The 25,041-nt window shown below is 38.4% G+C and overlaps 1 protein-coding gene across 7 annotated transcripts in view; it reads right to left on the bottom strand.

Moving 5' to 3' along the window:
• Window positions 1–25,041, bottom strand: part of DGKI (diacylglycerol kinase iota) — a 217,091-nt gene that overhangs the window by 60,656 nt on the left and 131,394 nt on the right. For all 7 annotated transcript variants that reach the window (XR_011809784.1, XM_038168188.2, XM_027445238.3 and 4 more), the window contains 3 exons: window positions 17,436–17,536; window positions 4,342–4,421; window positions 2,473–2,517 (listed from right to left, as the gene is read on the bottom strand). Coding sequence is in view for 6 of the 7 variants with exons in the window: in XM_038168188.2 (XP_038024116.2) it covers window positions 2,473–2,517; window positions 4,342–4,421; window positions 17,436–17,536 (226 nt within the window). In the remaining variant the exon portion in view is untranslated. The remainder of the gene's footprint in view (window positions 1–2,472; window positions 2,518–4,341; window positions 4,422–17,435; window positions 17,537–25,041) is intronic.

Below are 25,041 nucleotides of genomic sequence, written 5' to 3'. Positions count from 1 at the left end.
TAGACTCACAGATTCTACTTGATCCCTTAAACACTGCCCTAATGTACTGGTTTTGTCTCCAACTTCTCTGCATTACAGGAGAGATGAAGAGGACAGCATAAAACTCAACAACGTGAACTATTTCTGCAGATATGGACCAAAAAACATATCTCAGTGGTTGAAACATCAGGTTTAAAATACACTTATTTCTTTCTCTAGTATAGGTTTATTGAGTTGTGGGATTTAGGTCTACTTCTATCACAGCTGAGGTGTATGTTTGAGAATCAAGGGCTTTCTGAAATCCACTACATTTGCTAACTTCAGTATATCTAAATGCATAAAGCTGTATGTGTCTTAGTATTTACCCCACTATTTGAGTAAAGGTTTGGGCTGAGATACAAAGCAAAGAAGGAAGAAAGCACCCAAAGATAATTATGCATATGAAAATGGTAGATGATATGAACAGGAGACATGAGTAAAAGTTTTTAGAGCTGGTACAATGGGAAAATGAAGATAGTGATAATGCTGGTAAATGTAAATGTAAGTCACAAACTGCATGGGCTCTTTTGAAGAATCTCTTACAGCTCAAAAGAAGAACTAGCTTGGGAAGTCTCAGGCCCATGAGAATAATATTTCATATACATTTAGCTTGTTAGAGAAAGAAAGCAGAATGAAGAACAACTCTAGTATCATTTTTCTCATTTGCACTCAGGCTTGCTGATATTGTTTTTGCTGACTCCACATGTGTTAAGCTGCGGAGGAATCACACAAGAAAACCATGTTTATAAGACCTAAAAGAACCCATGACACCTTATTAGTGAGATAAGAAGTTTCATCAACTCAAGAACTTTTTCATACCCTTTATCCCCTGTTTTTCTCCCCTTCTGTAATTTATAGAGAGATGCCAGCAAATGTGGAACAAACTTCAAATTAACCTAGCAAGACAGTTTGTAGAAATGATCTGCTGAGAATAAAGCAGTATTTGAAGAATTCAGGATAAACAAGTACTGAAGACAAAACACAGAGGGGGTGCATTCAAAATGCAGCATCATAAAAAATTGATAGAAAGTTAGGGATCTCACACTGATGAGCACCAGAGGAAATGGCTGGGCAATTAATTTATATACTGCTGTAACTGCAGAGGTTAGAGCCAACTATGGGGCTGATTTCTGACATTTCATTCTCTGTTTTGGCCCTCACCATATGCACAGATGTAGTTCTTCATTTTACCTCAGGCAGTTTCCTACACATGGAACAGTCAGCAGCCACTCAGGTTAATTTATAGGGAGTGGAACAGAATAATACATGCTGGTTTATTAGGCAATTCACTAGACACTAATGTTGTGCTAAAACTCAGTTCCAGGGCAATGATTGACACAAATGTCAAAAATATGAGGTTAAATTTGGATGCTGAAATGCAGAAACAAACCATGAAGTGGTATGAAAAAGACAACTTTAGAAAACCATGCCAAATCTGCATTTTCTCATAGTGTCTACCTAGGTTCAGCAAATTTACTGGCAGTCCTGCCAAACTGGAATTCTGTATCACCCAGGTAATCATTAAGCCCTGAGAAATCATCTACAGTTTCACCACTATGCATTCTTATCCGCTGGATCTCTGCATGTTTTCTCAGTGAACACATTCCTGCTGATCCCAACAAGACTTTCATTGTTAAACCTAGGAAAAGGCTATCAACACCATGCAAGCTTCAGACTTGCGGTCCCAGGCACCGTGTCAACTGACCATTGTTTGTGTCAAGTCTCTGCACTAATGTCAAGTTAGCTGAGGAGTCAGTAGAGTTAGTCTAAATCAGTTTACTCCCAAATAAAGCACTGTGCAGTGCAATATTTTACTGAGAGTAATATGTGCTCTTGAACAATGCTTCCAACTATAAAGCCAAGTTCTGTACTTTATAAACTGTAGAATATAGCTCTAAAGCACACAAAGAACACAATTTTGAAAACTAGCCACCCAGAAATAGAATGTCATCACATACAACAGACAGATTCATGTTCACAATGGATCAAAAAATTACTCTGCAGATTATGTTAAATGAGGGGTAGATGACTGTGGTGCACAGAATTATTAGAGGTTAGGCCTTCTAGTACACCTCTTTTCACAGTGGTAGACATTATTACTACATCTATGCAATATAACATGTTGTTACATTTCTCAGAGAAATGATTTTACTTCTGTCATTTGTCCTAAAGCAAACATTTTCCCAATCACTTCAAGAGGCAAGGCACATCATGTTGTGCTAATTTGAAAGATTCCATAAGGTTGCAAGGAAAAGGATTGTCCTAGGGAAACCAGAATGAACTTCCATCATTTGGGGGCAAGTGATAATCAAAAATTCCTCTAACACGTTTTCTCATAAAAAGAAAATCTGGGTTCAAATGCAGAGTGCAGTTTACATTGTTTATGTCTTTTTTCTTTTTCCTTTTTTTTTTCTTTTTTTTTTTCTCATTTAATAAAAAGAAAGTTCATCTTACCTGGTAGTGAACTCTCTGTGTAGTAGAAGATACCGACTGTAGGTCCTAGTAGGAGGATAAAAGACATGCCAATGATGAAAAAAATAAATTATCAGAAGTTATTTACAGTTCTGCTATATGAAGTGGTTGGGCAAACACCATAAAATAATTTTACAAGTATTTTTCATTGTTTTTAAGGGCATTAAACAACTACCAAAGAATAGCTATGGAAAGCTCACTTAAAGCTTAGATTTGCATGCATTTGGTCAAAAAAGAAAAAAAGAAAAAAAAAAAGACGTCTACAAAAACTTATACAAAGGTTATGTTAATGGATCTTTACCATATCATAGATGTATTTGTTCCATAAAAACTATCTAAATTTAGAAATATCAGCAGCAAAATGAAATAAAAAAGCTATAAGCCCTAAATCATTTTTGCAAATATTTCTGAGCAATTAATATACTAAAGAAAACCACTGGAAATTCTCCCTGTTTTAAGACAACCTCATGCCAGAGAGGTCATATCAGAATGACTGTGCTGCTTAGCAGGCTTCAGGAATCTAATTTATTTTGACAGATATTTTGTCATACAATTTTAGCTTATGATGTAGCCTACCAAAAATCCTGGCCTACAGGCTATAGCTCCCCATTTAGCATGCAAGTTGGCAGAGTGCAGAAGGCCTTGGCACCTCCATTCCCAGCATATGGGACTGAGCCAAATCAAGCCAAATAAATAAATAAATAAATAAGACCCTTGCAAAAGGCTGGAAAAACACAATTCATCCACAACCACTGTGGGTAATTCATTTTCTAGCTATGCTTCCTCCATCGCTGCAAGAACCACTCTCCATCAAATACTGTCCATATTAGGCAGTTTTGAACCCAGTCTGAGATCACGTGATTTCTAATCTGCTGTGAACATCATCCCAATTATTTTATTGTATTTTTCCATCATCAGATACCTTAAGTATACATTGCTTTACAGTAAGCTTTTATGCCCAATAATAGTCATAAATCTGGTCTGAAATGCAAAAAGGTGAAAGCCTGTAGTCTATACAAAGGTCCATATTCTGGATGCAGGTGGCAGAGTTTCATAATCACAGCAATTCAGTGCCTCTCAAATAGTTTAGTGGGAAGAATGAGATCCATAGCTCCCATGTCAATTGGGACAGCTATTTAGAAACCCGTGTAAAGTCCTCACACTTCAAAATGGTTTTGAAAGATATCAGTAAAAGATTAAGAAGCAGTGAGAGGTACTATGTTTATGAAAATACATCAGCTTTATCACTAATGCATACACATTTAAAATTATTCAGGTAATGGGGTATTTGGATTCTCCATTTTCCATACTGTACTGTAGAATGAACTCTCTTATGGCACAACATTCAAGATGATAAAAGCAACATTATTTTTAGTTTATCAGTATACATTTCTGTATATTTGGAAATTTCAAATTGATATCCACTGTTGGTGTCTCTGTTTACTCCATAGCAGTGTTAGAGAGTGATATTTGCATAATTAGATCCATTCAAATACTATATTTATCCTTACATAACACACTTTCTAATCTCTATTTTGCTTAGAGATTTGTATAATTTCAGCAATGTACATGAAGAATCCTAGTATTTTGTTCATGTTCAAGCAAAAGTAGACACAATCATCCGTGTCAATTCTGTTATCATTTAAATGGTTTCAGTGTGATCTATTATTTGCTGTTTAGGAAATGTTCATCTTTTGTTAGCATATCAAAACTCTAAGTTTTGTTTTCAGCAGTAGGCAAACTGCAGTACTCTCAATACAAGGTTGTTGCAACTATTAGACCTCTGCGCTCGGGACTAGAAGAAGCAGAGCACAGATTAATAAATGACACTTAAATTCACAAACAACTCACCTCCTGAAGACGGTCAATGTACATCCGACAGGTCTCCAAGTCACAATCTCCTCGTACAACTATAATTCCTAAGGGGATGGCTGGGAAAGCAAAAACAAAGAAAAAAATGTCCTTAAATGAGGTCTGTTGCACTTTAAAAGAAGTTTTGCAATATTTTGTTGTTGTTGTTGTTGCTTTTTAGTATCCTTACTAAAGCTCTCTGTTATCTATATCTTAACAGTCACTTAAAAACAGGAACAAAATATTCATTATTATGATGAAAAATATCATTAGTCTTACCCATTTGTAATTATTAAAGATTCTGGCTTTCAACTGCCTTTCATACTGAAGAAGCTAAAGCAGATTCAGTTAAATCCTGTACTTCATTGTCTAATGTGAACATCAATTAGTTAATGCAATGTAAACACCCTGCAGAACAACAGTTCAGGGAGGAGGTCTTGTGCATTCAAATATGAGTGAAATTTCATTTTCAAAACTCTTAAAATTCTACAGAAATGATTCAAAGTATTGAAAAATAAGAAAAAAATACTCAGATGGTTAAAAAATAAATATATTTTGTAATTTATTTTTAAATTCTACTAGGATTTTGTTGTAAACAGTATTTTTGGGTTTTCCTCTTTATTCTCCAGCAGATCTGTCCTGGAACTACATCAACTAATATGAAAGAATAGGGCTGCTTCAGTTTTCCAGCCTGAGCTTGTTTGTTTGTTGACATAAGTAAGGATAGAGATTTATTTTATAATTATACAAAAAAAAAAAAAAAAAAAAAAAAAAAAAAAAAAAAAAACTGCAGCATGGGTATTACTTCACTTCATTTCATACTAGTATTTAAGGGAAAAGAAAAAACTCAGATGTTATCAGCTTCAGCTTTGTATCTCCAAAGCAATGTGGCAACCATAGTAAGCATCCATAGTAAAAGTAAACCAAAGTTAAAGGGTATCCCTGAAGTCACAGCCTCACTTAAAACAAAACTGTCCAGCATTGTACTATTTTGATGTAAGGGTGCTTTTAAATCAAAACAGGTATTATTCCATCTACAAACAACATTGACATATGTCCATATTTTCTCAGGAAAAAAAAAAAAAGTAAAAATACAACAAATAATTTCCCTCAAATGAAAGCAGCATTTGTAATAACATGGATTTTAGCTTTTCACAACCATTCAATTTGTGCAGCCACTAGGAGGAAAAAAGAAAAAAAAAAAAAAAAGAGAGAGCGGGACTGAAAACGTGAGAGTCTACCAAGGAAGGTATCAGGAGAGCTGCCTACTAAAATCTCATTAAATAAAAGGAAACAAATAAGAAAATACTCAAGCACCTGAACGCCTGAAACTGAATCTCTAAATTACATTCTTCTTCCTCCCTGGAGAGTCTTTAATCAAACAATGCCCCCAAACATAGGGAAGCAGCAGGAGAGAGATTTAAATCATCATATGAAGTATTCCAGAAGGAGAGAAGAATATCATCTCGTAAAAAATTGGTAACTGAAAAACAAGAAGCAACTTAAGGTCACTGAAGGTACTGAAGTAACTAGAAAAAATAACTGTGCTGCAGCTCCTCCTGTCATTCAAAAAAAGTTGATTAAGAGGGACCCTGAGATACTTATCTACTGAGAAGCTCTCCGTTCTGATAAGGGAACAAGACAGTGATAACAGGTAATGGGGAAGGTCTCTGTGGCCCACTGAGGCTGGAAGCACACAGAGAAATTTAGTGGTCTCAGGGAGGAGAGTCAGGCAGCACCTACAGCTGCCAAGGTCATTATGGGCCTCAGAGGCCAGTGCAGGACTCCAGAGATACATCACCAGTGCTGGCAGCATCATATTCGGAAGGCAATTTAAACAGCAGAGCAGCTATGAGTCTGGGAAAAACAGAAACAGGAAACAAACAAACAAACAAAACACCACCAAAACAACAACAAATGGCAGGGAGGGAGAAACAAGGAAATGCAGAAAAAATAAGCAGAAAAACTTGGAAAGAAAGGAGCTGCCTGCACATCTCCTGAAGTAACACTGACATCTAACAGTGATCCCAATCCACCTGCTCTTTTTAAGAAAGGCCAGCAGGCAACAATGCTCATTGCAATCTCTAGGGTTTTTTCATTACCCAACAGAGCTTGTGAGACAAGTGGAACAAGGGTCAATCGCCGGCTGGGTTTGTTTTACGTCTGCTGACACTCTGGGTTACAGACTGATTCTCTTTGCTTAGTGTTTGCTATTGCTTAACCTGCTCTGACAGCAGACCCTTAAGCTCTTTGCAAAGAGTACTTAATGACTATCTAGTTTCAATTCAGGAGATCCCTCTGCAGCCCTTACTGAAGGAGTGTTTGTTAGCTCTAAAAAGTGAATTGCAGCAGCCATAGTCCTCCAACAGTTATAAAGGCACTAGGGAGCTACACCACTGACTCATAAATTTTCACCACACATTTTGTCTTGTCTATCCAGTTCCTTCCTCCATGAAGGAGTATATGCACTTAATGGGGACCAGAGCTTTGACCCACTGAAACAATGCAGCTAACACAGAACGGCAATCCTTAACCATCGCCATTCCTGACAGCCCAAAGCGGAAGGACCTTAAAAACATTTGGAATTCTAAAGAAATCCACAAAAGGAAATAACAAAAAATAAATAAATCTGAAAATAAAACACTAGTATGCAATAGATAGTTTAGTTGTGGCACTTCTGAGACGTATCTGCATGACTGAAAAAGCAAGTGATAATTCACAGGTGCAATTAAATTACATCACATCTGTTCTCAGTGGCTATAGAAGAATTTCGGGTCATGTGACCTTGCTCTTAAAAAGAGCTGTGTGACTTCTGCTACCTGGAAATCTGGAACAAGCACAGCCTCTGGTTTTATTTGTCAATGGCTAGCCAAGAGATAAAGTGTGTGAGGTGGGTCTCAGATGGTTCCCTCCTATGTAGTTCATGCTTTAAAACCTTTTTAAATGGATAACAGAATCATCTAGGTTGGAAGAAACCTCCAAGATCACCTAGTTCAACCTCTGACCTAACACTAACAAGTCCTTCACTAAACCATATCACTAAGCTCAACATCTAAACGTCTTTTAAAGACCTCCAGGGATGGTGACTCAACCACTTCCCTGGGCAGCCCATTCCAATGCCTATCAACCCTTTCGGTAAAGAAGTAACACTACAACACAAGCTAAAATTTTGCTTGCCAAAAGTTGCTTTTGGGGAGGGTGGGATGTGGGTTGGGGATTGTGAGACCCATTTGCCTTCCAGCAAGTAAAATGTTTCCAGCCCTCATTTATATCATAAACCACGGTAAGCATGCACAATACATCGTGCAGCCAAGATTTTCAAAACGCTTCACAAGAGCTGCTGTTTGGAAACAAAAGCAAGCCCTTGCTAGCTGACAATGGGATTGAAACTGCAGGATTGTTGCTCCTTCTAAATACAGGGCAACACTGTGCAACAAAGCCAAAATGGGGTAAGTTATGATGAATCAGTTAAAGGCATAAAGTTAATCTGCATACAATGCCTGGCATTCAATGTCATTGTGGACGCTTTTGTTGGGGAATAAAGGGACTTCTACCTTTTCTGAATATCTCATGTGGATGAGGATGTGAACAGTACAAAACAGTGCCATGGGACACGGTCATTACTACACGTGTCAGGTCAGAGGTGGGAGGGGAAGACAAAGCCTTGCATGTGTTAAGATCACAAGCGCCGCAGATCAACTTTCCCATACACCCACACACTGTCCGCTCCTGTGACTACATGGATATATCCATGCGCGGGAATATGCCAAATATCAGATAGTCTCAGATCACGAGCCAAGCCACAGCATTCAAGTGCCAGAAATTTTTCTCCTGAGGCGCCTGCTCTTCTGGCTGCTTGCATCCAGCTCCCAACTTCTTTGTGCTCCCTGAATGGTGAAAAGAACTCTGTCCAAGGAGCTGTGGATACAGACTAATATTGCAGTGATGAGCAGCAGTGCAAGAACCCTAGGAGATGAGACAGGCACGCAGTTGATTCATATTCTGAACCAGGACTGCGGAAAGCTTTTTTGTTCCTAGCAGTGCTAAGCACAATCAAGTATCAGCAGGAGGAGGGTGAGGTAGGTGCAGCAGTATGGCTAATGTGATGCTCTAATGACTGCAAGATTAGTAGTGATTTCCTAAGTCTTCGTGAAATTAGATATGGAATTTATAAACAAAGAAGAAATATTCCTATTAACTGTCCATTATGTTGAATACCTAAAGCTATCAACCTCTTTAATAGTACTGAGAACATAAATGGAAGAAGCCTGAAAATATTGCATACTACACCATCAAGAAAAAGTAAAATTCAATTAACTTCCCCATTTATTGTTATGAAAGGATTCAATTTGTGATCTTAACACCATGATTAACCCACACAAATCCCAAACAAAACAGCCCCAAGGCAGATCATTAAGGTAGATGTGAGTGCCAGGAAAACTCATTCCTATTCTGACATACCTCAAAGGGGAAAGGGAAGATTAGACATTAGACTGTAAATGTTTAATGTAGCAAATAAAGGATCCTCACTACTGAAGATGTTATAAGAATGTCATTTTCCTGAGGGGTTTCCACTGATATTAGAAGTGTGTAGAACCAAGTTCTTGTGAGAGAAATCTAAAATATTCAGACACTTAAATTAAGAGTTTTGACTTTTCCAGCATGGTTTTAATACAACTAAGTTTATATGAAAAGATTTTCTTCCCAAACAAATCTAAGCCATGTGTCTCTTCAGATCTTTTTTGTTTATTCTACTGACAGAAATTAAGCCTCATTCGGTTGGCTTGGCTGTTTGCTAGTTTTTTTCAGCACTAGTGATTCAATTTTAAAATCCTCATATGTCAGGAAGTAAAATACAATGGAGGTAGTTACCAGACCTGTTTTAGAACATTTGAGAGGGTGGTCATCCCCTTCAGGCTGTCAGTGACTTCTCCAAAACCTTGCCACACCAAGGAAGAAGACCGTGAAGAGCTTGGAATTGAAACTGGTAAGGAAGAGGTATTAGGACTAAGAGCTGAAAGAGGCCTGACTGAGCAATGCATACATGTACGTGTTTAGCAGTAAGAATAGGAACGTGAGCTGTGAGATCTGGAGAAATATACAAAGATGGGCAGGAAGGATATGAGCGGGACAGGACACCAAAGGGGAAGACCAGGACTAAGGTAAGAGGAAATCACACAAGGAAAGTGTTAGGAGAAAAAACAGCAGAAGTGGAATATGCACAGAAAAATCTCTCAGAAAAGTCTATGCCATAAAGTCAAACTACACCATGATTTCCTGGAAAGTCTGCAATGGAACTTAGTATTTTCTTTCTTCTACTCCTGTGGGGTCAATATATATTTATGAAATGTATTGGAATACTGCCCATCTCTTCTAGGTCAAAGAGGAGGACAACCTACATGTGACAGTTCCCCCACTAGCTCAGAAAGCAAGAGACTGTGTTAGTTGTGGATATTGCTGCTCTATGTGGAATCAATGCCATGATGTGAGATGGAAGTTCAGTGGTTTGGGTTTATTCTTATGTTGTTGTTTTTTTTTAACCCAGGCAATGAGATATTCTGTTAAACAAATGTTGTTATGACTACAAAACCAATAGCTCAAATTAGAAAAAGCCAAGATTAAAGTTGCCTGTTTCAAAATGTGTGCGTATACTTATATACTGCCTTTAATTATCTGATCACATCACATTTTTTCTTCTGTTGGACTCCTGTGTCTTTCTAATCTTTGAATACATGTGTGTATGCACACATGCATGCGTGTGTGCATGTGTCAAAAAGAGAAATGTAATTTATTGTGCTGTCTGGACAAAGCCCACAAGGTCTCATCCAACAAAAGATGGAAAAAAAGATTTTCTTTGACACAAACAATGCCTTTGGCAACTTCATCTTTGTTTTTGTCATTTCTGTTTCATTTACAAACATTCATCAGTGGTTTACATCTGTAAACACCAGCATGAGAATCTAGGAGTACAGAAACAGCAGAGTTTCCAATATTTAACTCACAGCTGACTTCTAAACCTCTTGGTTTATCATCTTGCTAAGGCAACCCATTCAACCCTCTCAGTTTCAGATCTTATTACACCACTGTGAGAGAAAAATACATGAATTAGCTAATATCTGAACAACAAATGTTGAGAAAGCAAAGCTGTTAGAGCAATATGGTGACTTTTAAGCAGAGTGAAATCTAGTAGACTTTGGGCAATGTTGCCTTTTACAGAACCTCTACAAATAAGCCACCATGTACTCTAAGACACCTTCTGACAAATAAGTGACCATTGGTACTTATGTTACAGGGCAAAGGAGGGGGGTTGTAGATGTGCAATGCATTCCACCTACACCCATCCAGATCAAAGTAGCCTCCCAATCTGAGCACATTTCCTTAGGTGGCTAATCAGCCTTGCCCTGACTTCATCTGCTAAATCAGATTTCCCTCTTTAAAATTGACACCTAGTAGAAGATCCTATGTCCTTTACATTATGAGGATTCAAGATGTAAACACCAAATCCTCAGTACTGTCCTCTTCTTATTTAGCTAGTTGCTCAAAATCATATGAAATACTCTCCAAATTGTCTTCACCCACTATATCCCTAAGCTTTAAAGAATCATAATACATTTCATAGATCTGGGATTCTCAAACTGTGCTAAGTACACCGCTGTGCTTAGGAAGCCACGTTATCTCTGTACATGTACACATCTCAAATTACCCACAACCTTGTTAGCCCATGTACTCAATAAGAACTCATCAGATGACCCCAAAACCCTCAGATAACCTACAGAAATTGAAGGCAGTGACATATGCAACATAGCTATTTGGCTAGATATAATCAGTAAGGGAAAGGTTACTGGAGGAGAAATAAGAATCTGAGGTTGATGTCACATCATGTTACCCTCCATCCCTACACACACACAAACAAAAAAAGCAAGGAGGTAAAAGAGAAAGCTATTTAATTTACTGTGCCATCTTAATCCAGAGGAGATAAGGAATGGCTGGTTCTGTGTTAAAGATGGTGGTGTGAGAGACTGAGAGCTGTCACAGAGCTGACACATTTCTGATACTGCTGCCACTGTGGTTGAGTGTGATTCCCTCTTAATCTTAGTGGTGTTGAGCTACTAAGATGGGATCTGCAGGACTACAGTACGCAAAACATGTAAAAGGCACTAAGAGCTGACAGGTTCTATTAAAAAAAAATAATAAAAATTATAAAAAATAAATTTAAAATATCCTGTGCATTTACTGCTGCTGGTGAGCTAATTCACCCCTTCATCTTCACGGTGCAAATCTACAACAATGTTGCTAGGAAGGACGAAGAAGGTGTGAGGACCTCTTGGTCACTAATTAACTTATGGATGTGTTTGGTTTTAATAATTATTTCTGCATATACCTTCATTGTCAAGAATTCCTTAGTGGCAATGGAATGGGGAAAATTGGGTATCATAAACAGAAAGATTTTGCCTTTTTTAAGAACAATCCTATTGTTCCCCCATGTTCAGAGGGTTGTGCTTCGCAGTGCAGTCTAGCTGGAGGCCTGTAGCTAGTAGTGCCCCCCAGGAGTCAGTACTGGGTCCAGTGTTCTTCAACTTAATCATCAAGGACCTAGATGATGGAATGGAGTGCACCCTCAGCAAATTTGCTGATGACACAAAGCTTGGAGGAGTTTCTGACACCCCACAGGGCTGTGCTACCATTCAGAGGGTCTCGACAGGCAGGAGGGTTAGGCCAAGAGGAACCTCATGAAGTTCAACAAGGGCAAGTGCAGTGTCCTAATGTTCTAATGGTAGGAATAATGCCAAGCACTGGTACAGGCTGGCGGGGTGATCTGCTGGAGTGCAGCTCTGCAGAGAGGGGCCTGGGAGTCCTGGTGGACAGCAGACTGACCATGAGTCAGCAATGGGCCCTTATGGCCAAGAAGACCAATGGTATCCTGGGGTGCATTCAGAAGAGTGTTGCCAGCAGGTCAAGGGAGGTGATCATCCCCCTCTACTCAGCCCTGGTGAGGCCACACCTGGAGCATTGTGTCCAGTTTTGGGCTCCCCAGTACAAGAGGGACATGGAGCTACCGGATCGAGTCCAGAGGAGGGCTACGAAGATGATCATACGAGGACAGGCTGAGAGAGCTGGGCCTGTTTAGCCTAGAAAAGAGAGGACTGAGGGGAGACCTCATCAGTGTATATAAATATCTGAGGGGAGGGTGTCAAGAGGATGGAGCTAGTCTCTTTCCAATTGTGCCCACCGACAGGATAAGAGGCAACAGACACAAAGTGAAGCACAGGAAATTCCAGCTGAATATGAGAGGGCACTTCTTTACTGTGAGAGTGAAAGCACTGGAACAGGTTGCCCAGAGAGGTTGTGGAGTCTCCTTCTCTGGAAATATTGAAAACCTGTCTGGATGCCATCCTGAACAATGTGCTCTAGGTGTTCCTGCTCAGCAGGGGCATTGGACTTCAGAGATCACTTCCACCTCCGGCCATTTTGTGATTCTGTGATTTATAATGCTGCTTTGGATCAACTATCATATTGGGCAAGAGGAAGTGAAACTGGTGATTAGGGTGACAAGTGCTTGGGACATATAAAGAAGGCGTTAGAGTTGACAATTACATCTGCAGCAACAAAGAACATTACAACATAAAATGGAGAGGATATATCCCTTTCCTAAGAGAGTGCATGGAAGCATTCATCCCCTCACAGAAGGATCAATAAGCATCCCTTGTACCAGCATCAATCATCGCACAGACAATACTGAGATGCTGACAGAAGAAAGAATGAAGGAGAAGAGTAACACAGGAGAGAGAAGGAAGGGGAAATTCAGAAACAGTGTCTTGGTTAAATGGCAGCTGCAGTGCTTTAAAAATAATTAAATAAATAAATAGAGAGCAACAGAAGAGACCAGGCTAAGAGGAGTTTTGACCTTCAGAGGACAAAATGACATTCTTTAATTGCTCAGGTTTTCAGAATGAGGTGTCTGCCTCCAGTACAATGAAGATTAATCTTCATGGAACAGTTTGTATGATGAGTTGTTAGATGTCAGGAAGTACAATTTCAGATGAAGCAGCTGATAGAATCAAATCAGTATTTCAAGCAAACAAGGGGAGTGAAATGTATTTACTGTGAGTTAAAGTGATCCAGATTATTACACTGATGTCAGAGCTTTCAAAACTCTATTATGGAGACATGTGACAGGCAAAAACCATAATAGCTTCTTTGCTATTGTTCCTTTAGGGATAACAGCATGAGTTGTTATTAACTGGCTTCCTTTTCCTTTTCAGATTGCTGTGGGATTCTGGTTTAGTTTTCAAAAGATCTGGGGAGGTAAAAGTGGCTTTAATTGGTGTGGGCAGGGAATGAATGGTAAGGCACAGTATTCTGGAATTAAGTTGCAGGTGTTCTGCCAAAGTCTTGACAGATATGCAAAGTGAGTCTCTTGTGAGTATCAAGAAAGACACACATGCACCTGAGAGCTATATTTGTGCTGCAGGAAGCTACCCCTCTTAAAATAGGTGCTGAAGAAATACTACTGTAACAAGACCCAATGTGAGTGCTCTTAGAATCACAGAATATCCTGAGTCAGAAGGGACCCACAAAGATCATTGAGTCCAACTCCTAGCTCCACACAAGAATACATAAAAAATAGAACATATGTTTGGCAACATACTGCCCAAACGAACACTGGCAGAGGCTCCCTGGGGAGCCTGCTGCAGTGCCTGACCAACCTCTCAGTGCAGAGCCTTTTCCTAAGCCCCAGCCTGACCCTCCCCTGTCCCAGCTCCATGCCGTTCCCTCAGGTCCTGTCTCTGTCCCCAGAGAGCAGAGCTCAGCGCCTGCCCCTCCACTCCCCTCATGAGGAAGCTGCAGGCCGCCATGAGGCCTCCCCTCAGCCTGCTCTGCTCTGGGCTGAACAATCCAAGTGACCTCAGCTGCTCCTCATATGTCTTGCTCTCTAGATGCTTCACCATGTCCATAGTCCTCCTTTGGATGCTGATAGTTTTATGTCCTTCTTACGTTGGGGCACCCGTAACTGCACACAGTAGCGAAGGTGAGGATGCACCAGTGCAGAGCAGAGCAGGACAATCCCTTCCTTCAACCAGCTAGCAGTGCTGTGCCTGATGCACCCCAGAATGTGCTTGGCCCTTTTTTCTGCCAGGGCACACTGCTGACTCCTATTCAACTTGCCATCAAACACAGCCCTCAGATGCCTTTCCATGAGGCTGCTCTCTGGTCTCTCATGCCCCAGTCTGTACATATACCCAGAGTTGCCCCATCCCAGGTACAGAATCTGGCAGTTACTCTTGTAAAACTTGTTACTGTTTGTGATCGTCAAGCCCTCTAATTTGTTGAGTGCTCTCTGCAAGGTCTCTCTACTTTCAAGGAAGTCAACAACTCCTCCTAAATTAATATCAAACTCATTGTATTTTGCTAGTGTACAAATATTATCTGCGTTTTAATTTTTGATTCAGACTGGCAAAATTTCAATCATTAACTTGTCATGGTGATTTATTTTGGACAGCAAAACTCTTTCTCCTCAACCCACCCTGCCTATTATAGAATCCTAGGTAAAGAATGGGTGTTACTTCTTATGCCTCATCACTCCCCTCTTCCTCCTCTAACCAAATAACTTCTAGTGGCAATGCTCTATGAAAAGGTTTGCTAGTGAGGACTGAGGCGGCGTGCTTATTCCACAGATGTGTTTAGTAAATGATAGGGACAGGCAGGCAGTGATCTATAGACTTCCCATCAGAAAACCATTTAATATGTATCCAATTATCTATGTCAGAAATACAATTAAAATGGCTATCTGCTCTTCTTAAAAGGAACATTTATGTGATTTTCCAGCTTCCTTCCTCAAAAACTGAAGTTGTGCAGTCCCCTAGTATAATGATTCAGCTTGATGTCTGACTACATCTCAGTTCCCAGAGGAGATACAAGCATCTTGCCGTAAGTCACAGGGAAGCTGGGATCTTAGTTCCATGCTCAGTGAACCACAGGGATTTTCCATTTTTCTGCTTCATGGAATTCAAGGAGCTCATATTTTAAACAGTTTGATTTCTGACTGTTTAGAGAGTGCTTCTCTCTCCATACAGGATTTTCTTCAGTCATAGTTAGCATTAGCTAGGAGTCTTCAAATCAAGATCAGCCTCCTGTAAACTTATTAGTCCAACCTTTAGGTTAGACAATTCTGATAGGACACATTAGGATTTATGTCCAGAAAAACAGGCTGATGACTATCAGTGTATGCTGTGAGTTGTGTGCCTTACCCAGGGCTTTCCTAATACCTGCAGAGGGTAATGTGAGATTTCTTTTCTGATTTTCTTCTTGTAGGCTGATGGGATATTATTTGCTTTCTGATATTTTAATGTGAAAACAGTAATACAAAATAATCATTGAGACAGGTAAAGGAGGGCAGACAGGAAAAACAACCTCATGAACAGAGTCAGGGAAGAATACTCTAGCCAAGCTATGTTATACTGTCAAGCTGACTATACACGAATTTGAAAAAAATACAAAAGGATCCCCCTGAAGATAGTCTGCCAATGTCTGAAAAGAACCATTTTAACTTTTGGTGTGCAAACATCTACTTTTTGAATGAAAACCTCTTAAGCACATGATCAGCAAGTGATCAAATGCATGTGTAGTCTAATACCAAGTTTCAAAGCAGCAAGATCATTATCTGGACATTTTCTTTTTAAAATGTTACCATAATGGTTTTGGAGGTGACAAATAAACACTTATTTACAGTTGCAGTGACAACAGTGTAAAAGGTTGTACATCTCTTGTCAGACCACATAAATAAGTCTTAAGGACTATTTAATTAATACTAAATAAACAAACTTTATGTCTGTAGTGAGGTTGGATGAGAATAGTCGTCCTCAGCTGGAAAGGCATAGGAAGAACCACCAAAGGAACCAGATCATTTCCAACAGGGTTGGAAACATCTATCCAACATGGCCCTAAGGATACTCAAGGTCAAACTCTCAACTTAAACACGAAAGAAATTCTTCTCCAGTGAGCCATAATACTCTTCTTGTTATTATTCCTCTCAGTCCAGAGATGAAGGCTTAGATTGCTTTAATTATGGCTCAAATGTACTAACAAACTTCAGAAAAGTCTATCAGGACCTGCATTAAAATTCAAGCCATTTCAGTTCTTTTGTTGGAAGGAGAGCAGATGAACTGAGAGAAGAATAAGGAGGGGTGGAACTGGAGGGGTGAAAGTGAAACAGTTTAACTATCTTCCAACAGTAAGATAAGCAAACCAATTAAAAGGAGTGTCATCCTGTAATTACCAGAGCACTCTATATTACAGAGGGAACTGAAGCTTTGTTACACAACAAACAGTCATGCTTGTAATTTAATATGAATAATGAGCCAGATGCATGAACAAGACTCTATTAAATTGTTATCACAAGCAGACGTGTCCCTCATTGATTAATGACTGTGTGTCACCAAGGAAAGGAACTCCATTTCTAAGCATGGATCATCATCATCAGTGTTGCCAACGCAACTGTCTGTCTGCTTTTGACTTACCCCTGAATGTGGCAATTAAACCATTACATGAGGAAACAAAACAGTGATTATTTTCTTATGTGCAAAACTGAAGGCTCTTAAAGAGTAAGGGAAACCAGATTTGCTTCTCAAGATAAATGCACCTGCGCTAAAACCATGTTCAAGATCAGATTGCCCTTGCAATATGAACTTAATCATGGTCGCTCGTTCAGTTTCAAATTTGGTGCTAATCATAAAACCTTAATAAGTTTCATATGCTAGGAGAAACCCAGTAGAATCAACAGAGACACACAAATAAAATAAAAGAGGTATGAAAAACACTTATTTTAGAGCAAATAAAATCAACTTGCAGAAGGAATAATTAAGTAAGAAAACACCTGAATTCTCTGCGTATGCCCTTTATACAGGCAGTATTTATATAGACAGAATGTATATATGCATATACACAGATCTATAGATGAACGTATAGTACATATATGGCTCATTCAAAATATGTACTTGACCCTGGTTTGCTTTTGTTTTGTTGTTAATGCTAATATAAGATCTATACGGAATGTTCTACCAAAAGCAGCTACAACCTGGCTTCTTCCAACTTACAAGCTTCACGCAGTTTTTCCTTGTCGTAAAGTAGTCCCTCATATTCTTGCAAATTAATCCGGTTCACTCTGATCCGCAGGCGATCTGGGATGGAATGAGGACTGTAAGAAAAGAAGAAAACTTCTTAGACAAGGTTTTCCATGGAAGAATAAAGAGAAAAATAAGATATGAAGAGATTTTAATCTTCTGTGAAAGAAGAATAAGAGCAAGCCTCCTCTAAACTGGGCCAGCTCCTCCCAGGCCCATCACTGTGTTTGTACAAGATTAGGACTACCCACTGTACAAAATACCTGTTACATCCTAAATGACAAGCAAGATCAAGAAGCCCATTTACTGGCTGTGTGGTCTGGAATTGCACAGGCTTTTCTGAGCTCTTCAGTCTCTATATAAATAGCCCTCCCTGCTGCAATCTGCCTTTTTGTACATATCTACAGACCTATTAAAGTCAGTAAAGCTTTGATTCAGGATGCAGATGATTTCCTGGGACATCTCTCAGGACAATTATTTCTCTGTCCATGAGAACATCCACCCAGATCTTCAGAAGATCCTGTTTCAGCAGCTCTGTCCTGGGTAGCAGGCAACAAACATGTTGCCAAGAACTGGATTTCTAAAGTAGAGTCCCATACACAAATTACAAGGGGACTTTCAAAAAAAAAAAAAAAAAATGATACTTCTTTTCTACTGATTTAGATACCTCAGCTGCCTGCATACTTTTGAAATTGTCCATGGGTTCCCATCTATAAATTTAAGTGCCCATACGTTGACAGAAAGTTGTTCTGAAGAGCTTTGTTTTGTTTTCATATTTCATCTTGCTGTTACTACTTGATTTTTTTTAACCAAATGCTATGTAAATTAACTTCATCACATTTGCATTTTCCAATTCTAAAAAGAGAAAGATAGCTTGTGTATTATAATTCACATATCAAAAGTCTGTCCTGGCAGGTCTGTCCCATTTAAAAGTAGATTATTCATTCAGTGCTTCCACTGAAAGACTATTTTCACTATGTTTTATTTTAGTTGATGACAGAGCACCTAACATACACACAGCCTTTTAAAAGTTAGCATTCTGTGCACTGTCATAGACAGACTTACTGTTCCCTTTGTTTCAGTTTTAAAATATTTGACCTACAGCATTTGCACTGCTAGTTTAAATACCAATGAGCACCGTCCACATTTTTTTTCCTTTTTAAGCGAGACATTTTCTTTATGTCCTGAAAATACTGCATATCTAACACATAGTTTGGAACCATCTCTTGGTAAAGCCACTGAGATGGTAATTAGCAAATATTTCAGAGTTTTCTTAACTGCATACTTTTTGTCTGTCACTTATGGACAGCTCTGTCACACATGGACAGATGAAAGTAGAGATTAAAAATCAAATCCCAGTATAAAAAAAGCTCTACTGGCACAAGTACTCTCAGCCTAAAAAGTGATAAAGGATAATGAATTCAGGGTGCCTCAATAATTGAAGTGTAAGACAACATGTTACAAAGAGCTGCACTCCTTCTGTTATGAACAGGAATTTCTGTATTAAAAATGAAAATAACCCTAAGATACATGGAGAATAACTTAGAAATAAGTAATCCTTAATAGTAGCTGTAAGACTGATGCACCCAGTAGCACATAGGCTGCCCAATGTGTTTCCTTTGCTGAATGACGGGGACTGTTGCGTAAAGACATAGGCACACTGTTCATATTTAAGGTAAGCTTTTGCAGTTTGCTTGACAGACACCTGGGATGGTAACTTCCAGCAGAGCTTCAGGGGCAGGCTGCTAACTCAGGTGCCATTATATTATCCTACAGATCCACATTCTCCACCTGCAGACTCTAAAGCTGGCTCAGCAACCCAGGGAATATCATCACACACAAGCTGGAGGGAAAGGTACATAGATGGAAGAAAACTGTAATTGCAGTGAGTCTGACACTTCTTTTTTTTTTTCTCATAGATAACTTTATTGTCACATTGCTGGATCAGAAATGAACATAGTCTAAGGAACTGTGTTCCTTCCCTTCCAAATTATACAAAATGCAAGTCTCAAAAATAAAAATCATGGAGGGTTTTATTTTTAGCCAAGAAAAGATAATAAAATGTTTAAGTCAGGAAACACAGGAATTTAACTGCATAGTCTTTGTCTGAGGGGAAAAAAATGAATTCATTGCACTTAGGAGGGTTCATGAAAATGACAGACTGACAGCCTTGAAAAGTGAAATCTTTTATGCACTGGTACAACATGAGAAGAAGCTATGCTGCTACCACCACATATTATTATGACGGCAGCTCAGTCTTCCAGCAGATATGCTTATAACCTTGGGATTATCATTAGGTCTGGAGGAGTGACTGGTTATGAATCACCTCTTCTTTGAGCTCAGCTGGAAAGAAAGGGGATGGAGAGACAGGAGAACTCAACAATGTCTTATTTCTCCTGTAACATTCAACCATGCTATAAAGACAGACATCCTTGTTATGCCCTGAATTAAGCCAAGTGTAAACCCAAACCAAAAATTGTCTGTTTTGTCTGAAACCAGAACCAAATCTATATTATTCTTCTGAAGTCTGAACTACCCAAACTGGAATTGTATTGCACACACACACACACAATAAATAAATAAATAAAAACACTCTTTCCAATCCCCACTGAAAAATAAGCATTTTACCAAAAGCTCTTACCCAAGTAGGACTTGCTTAGCCCAGGACTGGTGATGTTTGCACTCTGAACCAGAATCATCTGTTCTCTACTCACCCTTTTCCATTTCTTCCTTGCTACACATCTCATTAGTGTGTAACGTTCAGGCCTCCCACTTCCACTCTGTGACCCCAGCACTGCTCTCCATACCAGAGGGAAAACACTTCAGTTTAATTCATAAGGTAAGCTGCAATTGCAACTCCTAAGAGATCACTTACTCCTTTTTCTCCTTGATTAATCCTTTTTGGTCACCCATAGGAGATATCTGACTGATATTTGTCCTTTTACCATATATTGTTTCCCACCAGACTGGTTCATCCAGCACCTGCTGGCATTCTTCACTGTAAAAGATGATTTTTTTTATGTTTTTTTTTGTGTCTCTGCAATGTCTATGTGGGATTTACTAAGGCTGTGAAGTCTTTAGTACTTTGTACTCAACATTTCACTTCCTCTCTTTTCACACACTGTGGCCTTTCTTGTGTTCCTTGGTGCACGGCAGGACAGGAATGTGTCAGATACAGGCAACTGCAGACAAGCTATGCTCTACTGTGAGAAATACTGGGTGAATTTCCTGGTACATCAGTGCACTGAATATCCCTGAATTAGCATCCATGATGAAGCAAGAACACTATCTTAAATGTAATGTATTACTTGAGGAGAAATAGCTCCTTTCCAGGTCAAGTGCAGGAGCATAATCAGCTGAAAAGTGTCATCAGGGTTTCCTATTTTCTTCTCCTGCTCACCACCTTTCTTCAAAGGCATGGAACATTAAGATACCACTACATAAATAAGTTGTATGTGTTAAAAGATACAACTGAACTTGCCATTTTGCCCATTTGAGAAATTCAGCTATTTTACTCATAAAAGCATAACCTCAGAAGCTACAGTTTCTAGAGAAAATTGGCTATTTTCAGAAACGTGAGAGCTCAGAGGCCCTTTCTGCGGGGTAGAGATTTTATATACTTAGTTAAGTCCAGACACAAACAATGCAGTCGCAACTCAAATACATATAAGTACATGTATGTGTATATATGCACAAATACATACACATGCAAAAACATTTATTCAGTGGCTTAAATCTGAACTTTTGGTTATGATTTATTTTCAAATACTCTTTGCTCTATTAGAATATAGTTGTTGGCTGACATTATACTTTCTTACGGAATTTTATAACCTATTTAAAATGGCTTTGCCTCTAAAAATTCACTTTGAATATTCACTCTTTGTGATATCTGACGTGTTAAGAGTATTGTCCTCATCAACTAAACAATTGACTCATTCAGTCACACAACTCATGAGCTGCATACAAAGCTCTCTTAAACACAGTTGAGCAAAACACTTCCACCATAAATACTTCTGTAATCACCACAGATACTGCATAATAATCCTTACTATTATACAAATTGCACTATTCCTTTTGTTTAGACATATTGAGCATATACAGAAACCACAAAGCTCAAGGACACAAGTGTATCTATGCAAAAACTAATAATGCAGTGCTGAATGTCACTGAAAGCAAATGTTGACATTGTATTAATAGAAATTGATGTTTCTAAATACTGCATATAACAACTTGCCCATGTGTAAGGACAGGAAGAAAAGCATTCCAGATAGAGCAGTAAAAAATTTATAAATAAATCTTCACAAACTGCTGCACTGCAATTCAACCTAGCATATTTAAATTTCTTGCACCTATTATTCTTCAAAATAGTGTATTACATAGTCAATGAAAAGTAATTTAAAGTACAGATGAATGAATTCCATTAGTTCCTATAGAACCTACTTAAGAACCTCATTCCCCAAGCAGGTCAATCCACAGAATTACATTCCAAAGGTCATATGCCCCACGGGACCATAAGTACAGATTCAGGTCAACTGAACCATTCTGTTCATTTGTGTTGATTAGCTATAATGGTTTCATTTAAATACAAGCCTAAATATCAAACTTCTCAAAGCAGGAGCATGGATAGGCTATTTTACCATATTGAATTTTATATGATGGACTTTTGATTAACGTGGACCAGAAGTGCACATTTGAGACATTATTTAATAATAATCCAAATGAGCCTTGTAGAAAAACCTACAAACATTAGTTCATTGAAACAAACTATAAATGATTGTATGCAGATGTTATGAAGTCTTCTCAAAATTACTTTAATTCACCCTCATCAAAAATTATGTAATTTCAGTAATAAAGAATTATTTTCTTTCCTTTTCTGGCTTGCAAAGTAGCTGTAAAGTACAAGGAAATAGTATTAGTTTCTATCAAACAAATAGGATTTCATTTTTCCACAATACAGAACATGACAGATATTGAATAATTCTTAATTTAAGGGAAATGGGATGTTTTCTGGGAACTCTTAAAACTTGTAGACAGTCATAAACATAGTTTAAAAAAATTAAATGTAAATAAAGCATAAAAATTGTTTGCTTTAACATAAAAACGGCAAAAAATATATAAAAAATAAGTAGCGTAAATATAAAAAATAGCATAAAAATTGTTTTCTTTAAAGCCTACTCCTCTCTAAGTAGATATTCATCAAATGGCACACCAGGGTGCACACTGGAATTGAAACCACTCTACAGAGGTAGCTCTTAGAAAGTCAATGTCATGCTGAATAAACCGTTTATAAGGTGGACTCATTTTTAACACAAACCCCCATACCTGCTGCAAATTGCTTACTGTAGAGGTATGTTTGTTTCCCTCCTACACCTGAGCCATAGCATTTCTGCAATTCTAGAAAGGTTGGGGGGGAGGAAGGAGGGAATAAAAAAAAATAAAAATAATAATAATAAAAAAAAAAAAAACAGCAAACACCTTACAAAAATGAGAAGAGCTTATTTTTTTCCCCAATTCCATTGCTTGTGGTTCAAACCCCCAGACACAGTCACATGTACCTATTCTGAGACTGTGACCTGATCTATTCCACTCACCAATAAAACCCACTCAGCTTTGCCTAAAGCTGTAACTTCCTCCTCTCACCCCTATTAATCATTCAGCAACTGGAAAGAGGATACCAGCCAACTCACTTGGAGCACAGCTGTTTCTCCTAAGAAATGTGCTCCTGCATCCAGTCACCCAGGAAAGAGAATACAGGCAGAGCAAGATTAGGTCCTGTCCTAGGTGCTCCTGCACAGCAGCTGGATAACACTGCTACTATGTCACCAGCCTGATACAAATGGGAAGAGAAACTTTTAAATTATGTATGTCCCAATCCACACATTAATTATTAATAAACCCTGTGAACCATTTCGTATTCTTTGTGTCTGCATAAAGGAAGTAATGATGATGATAAAAACGGTCCAACAAATCTACAATATCCAGTGACAAATTTCTGATAGGCCTTCCAGAATACAAGCCACATCAAACTACCCACATACAGATTTTAATTTGATTAGGCAAACAGTAAAGGAAAATAAAATCTTCTCCTGCCCCTCCCTTGCAAAAATTAAACTTTAGAAATCACCACATTCCTCTGGGGCACGTTTGCAGTGACAGATTAATGAATTGCCTATCTCCTAGAGAAGAAATAAACATGCAAAACTGATTAAGTGTTCCAGCGTTTAGAACAATTGTAAAAAGGAAAATAGCAACCAGAGGAGAAAAATAATTTAACCTTACTTTTGAGATCTCATTCACAGAGCTTGCAAACGATATATTAAAAATGTGTTTTTGACAGCTATTCTCTGCTTAATACATAAGTACTGGCACAACAAACCAGAATAATCTAGCTTCTTCTTTCAATACTTAGCAGTATTTGCTATTAAAATAGCCACCCACTACTATTTTAAGGCAAAGCTCTTTCTGAGCTTTTCACCTAAAACATATATATATATATATATATATATATAAGTTCCACCATTCCACCAGGGAAAAACTTTTTTTTTCCCTTCTGTTTGATGAGTTTTATCCCAGATAAGCCAGGTTAACCCAGTTCTACTAAACCTTTTTGCCCTTTTTTACCTCACACTTGCTTCAGCAAGAGTTCAAAAATTTTTCTGTGTAAAAGCTAGACCCACCCATACACTTAAAACACTTGCCCAGGTGCCACATAGAATCCCTGTCTTTGTTTTCCTTAATTTCACCAGGCTAGCTGTGGTCCTCCCATGCTTCCCTCCACAAGCACTGTGGATTCTCCAATAGTAACGATCCCACTAAACAGGTGCCCACTTGCTAAACAGGAAAATCTGTCAAAATAAAAATGAGACTCAATTTCTGATCATCCATTTAGCAAAGAAAAGGAAGATGTATACAAGCACTTTCATCTTTAATTATGCTTTTGGAGAATAGCTCACTTTGTAACACTTTCTTCCTTTTGCCTCATTTCTCCCCGATCATCATTAGATTCTCCTCCTATACACAATACCCATATTCAACCCAACCCACAAAGCTGATCTCTATACACAAAAATTATTCCTTTTACCCCTTTGCTATTCACATAGCCTGCATGCCATGCATACAAACTTTCTAGGCACACCCTATTGCGATCAACTCTATTAATAAAATCTCTTTACCAATAAGGCAGTGTTCACATTTTCATTTGCACAGAGGTTATATTTAAAAAATAAAAATAAAAAAATCAGAGTATATCCACAGTGTTTGTTTTGATTGTAAAAAGAACTGTACAACCTATGTGAATCAATTTTTAAATGGGATTTTTTTTTCAGAACTTCTTTTAATTAACCACATAATGCAGATGTACTATCATATGTATATCCTCCTGCAAGACTTTACCTTCCTTTTAAAACAGTCCCAGTTAAAATTTCAGCACTTGTATTTACTCATGCACCCTGTACAAACATTTGAAACAGATCACACTAGAGTTCTACTGTCTCTACAACAAAGACCATATGTGCCTAATAATTTTGGCTGCCTCAAGCTCCCATGCATACACTGCTGCAAAAAAAACTTGGAATTTATC

The sequence above is a fragment of the Anas platyrhynchos genome, chromosome 1, assembly GCF_047663525.1.
Source record: "Anas platyrhynchos isolate ZD024472 breed Pekin duck chromosome 1, IASCAAS_PekinDuck_T2T, whole genome shotgun sequence".
NCBI lineage: Eukaryota > Metazoa > Chordata > Aves > Anseriformes > Anatidae > Anas > Anas platyrhynchos.
Note: the sequence above shows the minus strand (reverse complement) of the source record. Positions and strands in the feature narration are given on the sequence as shown.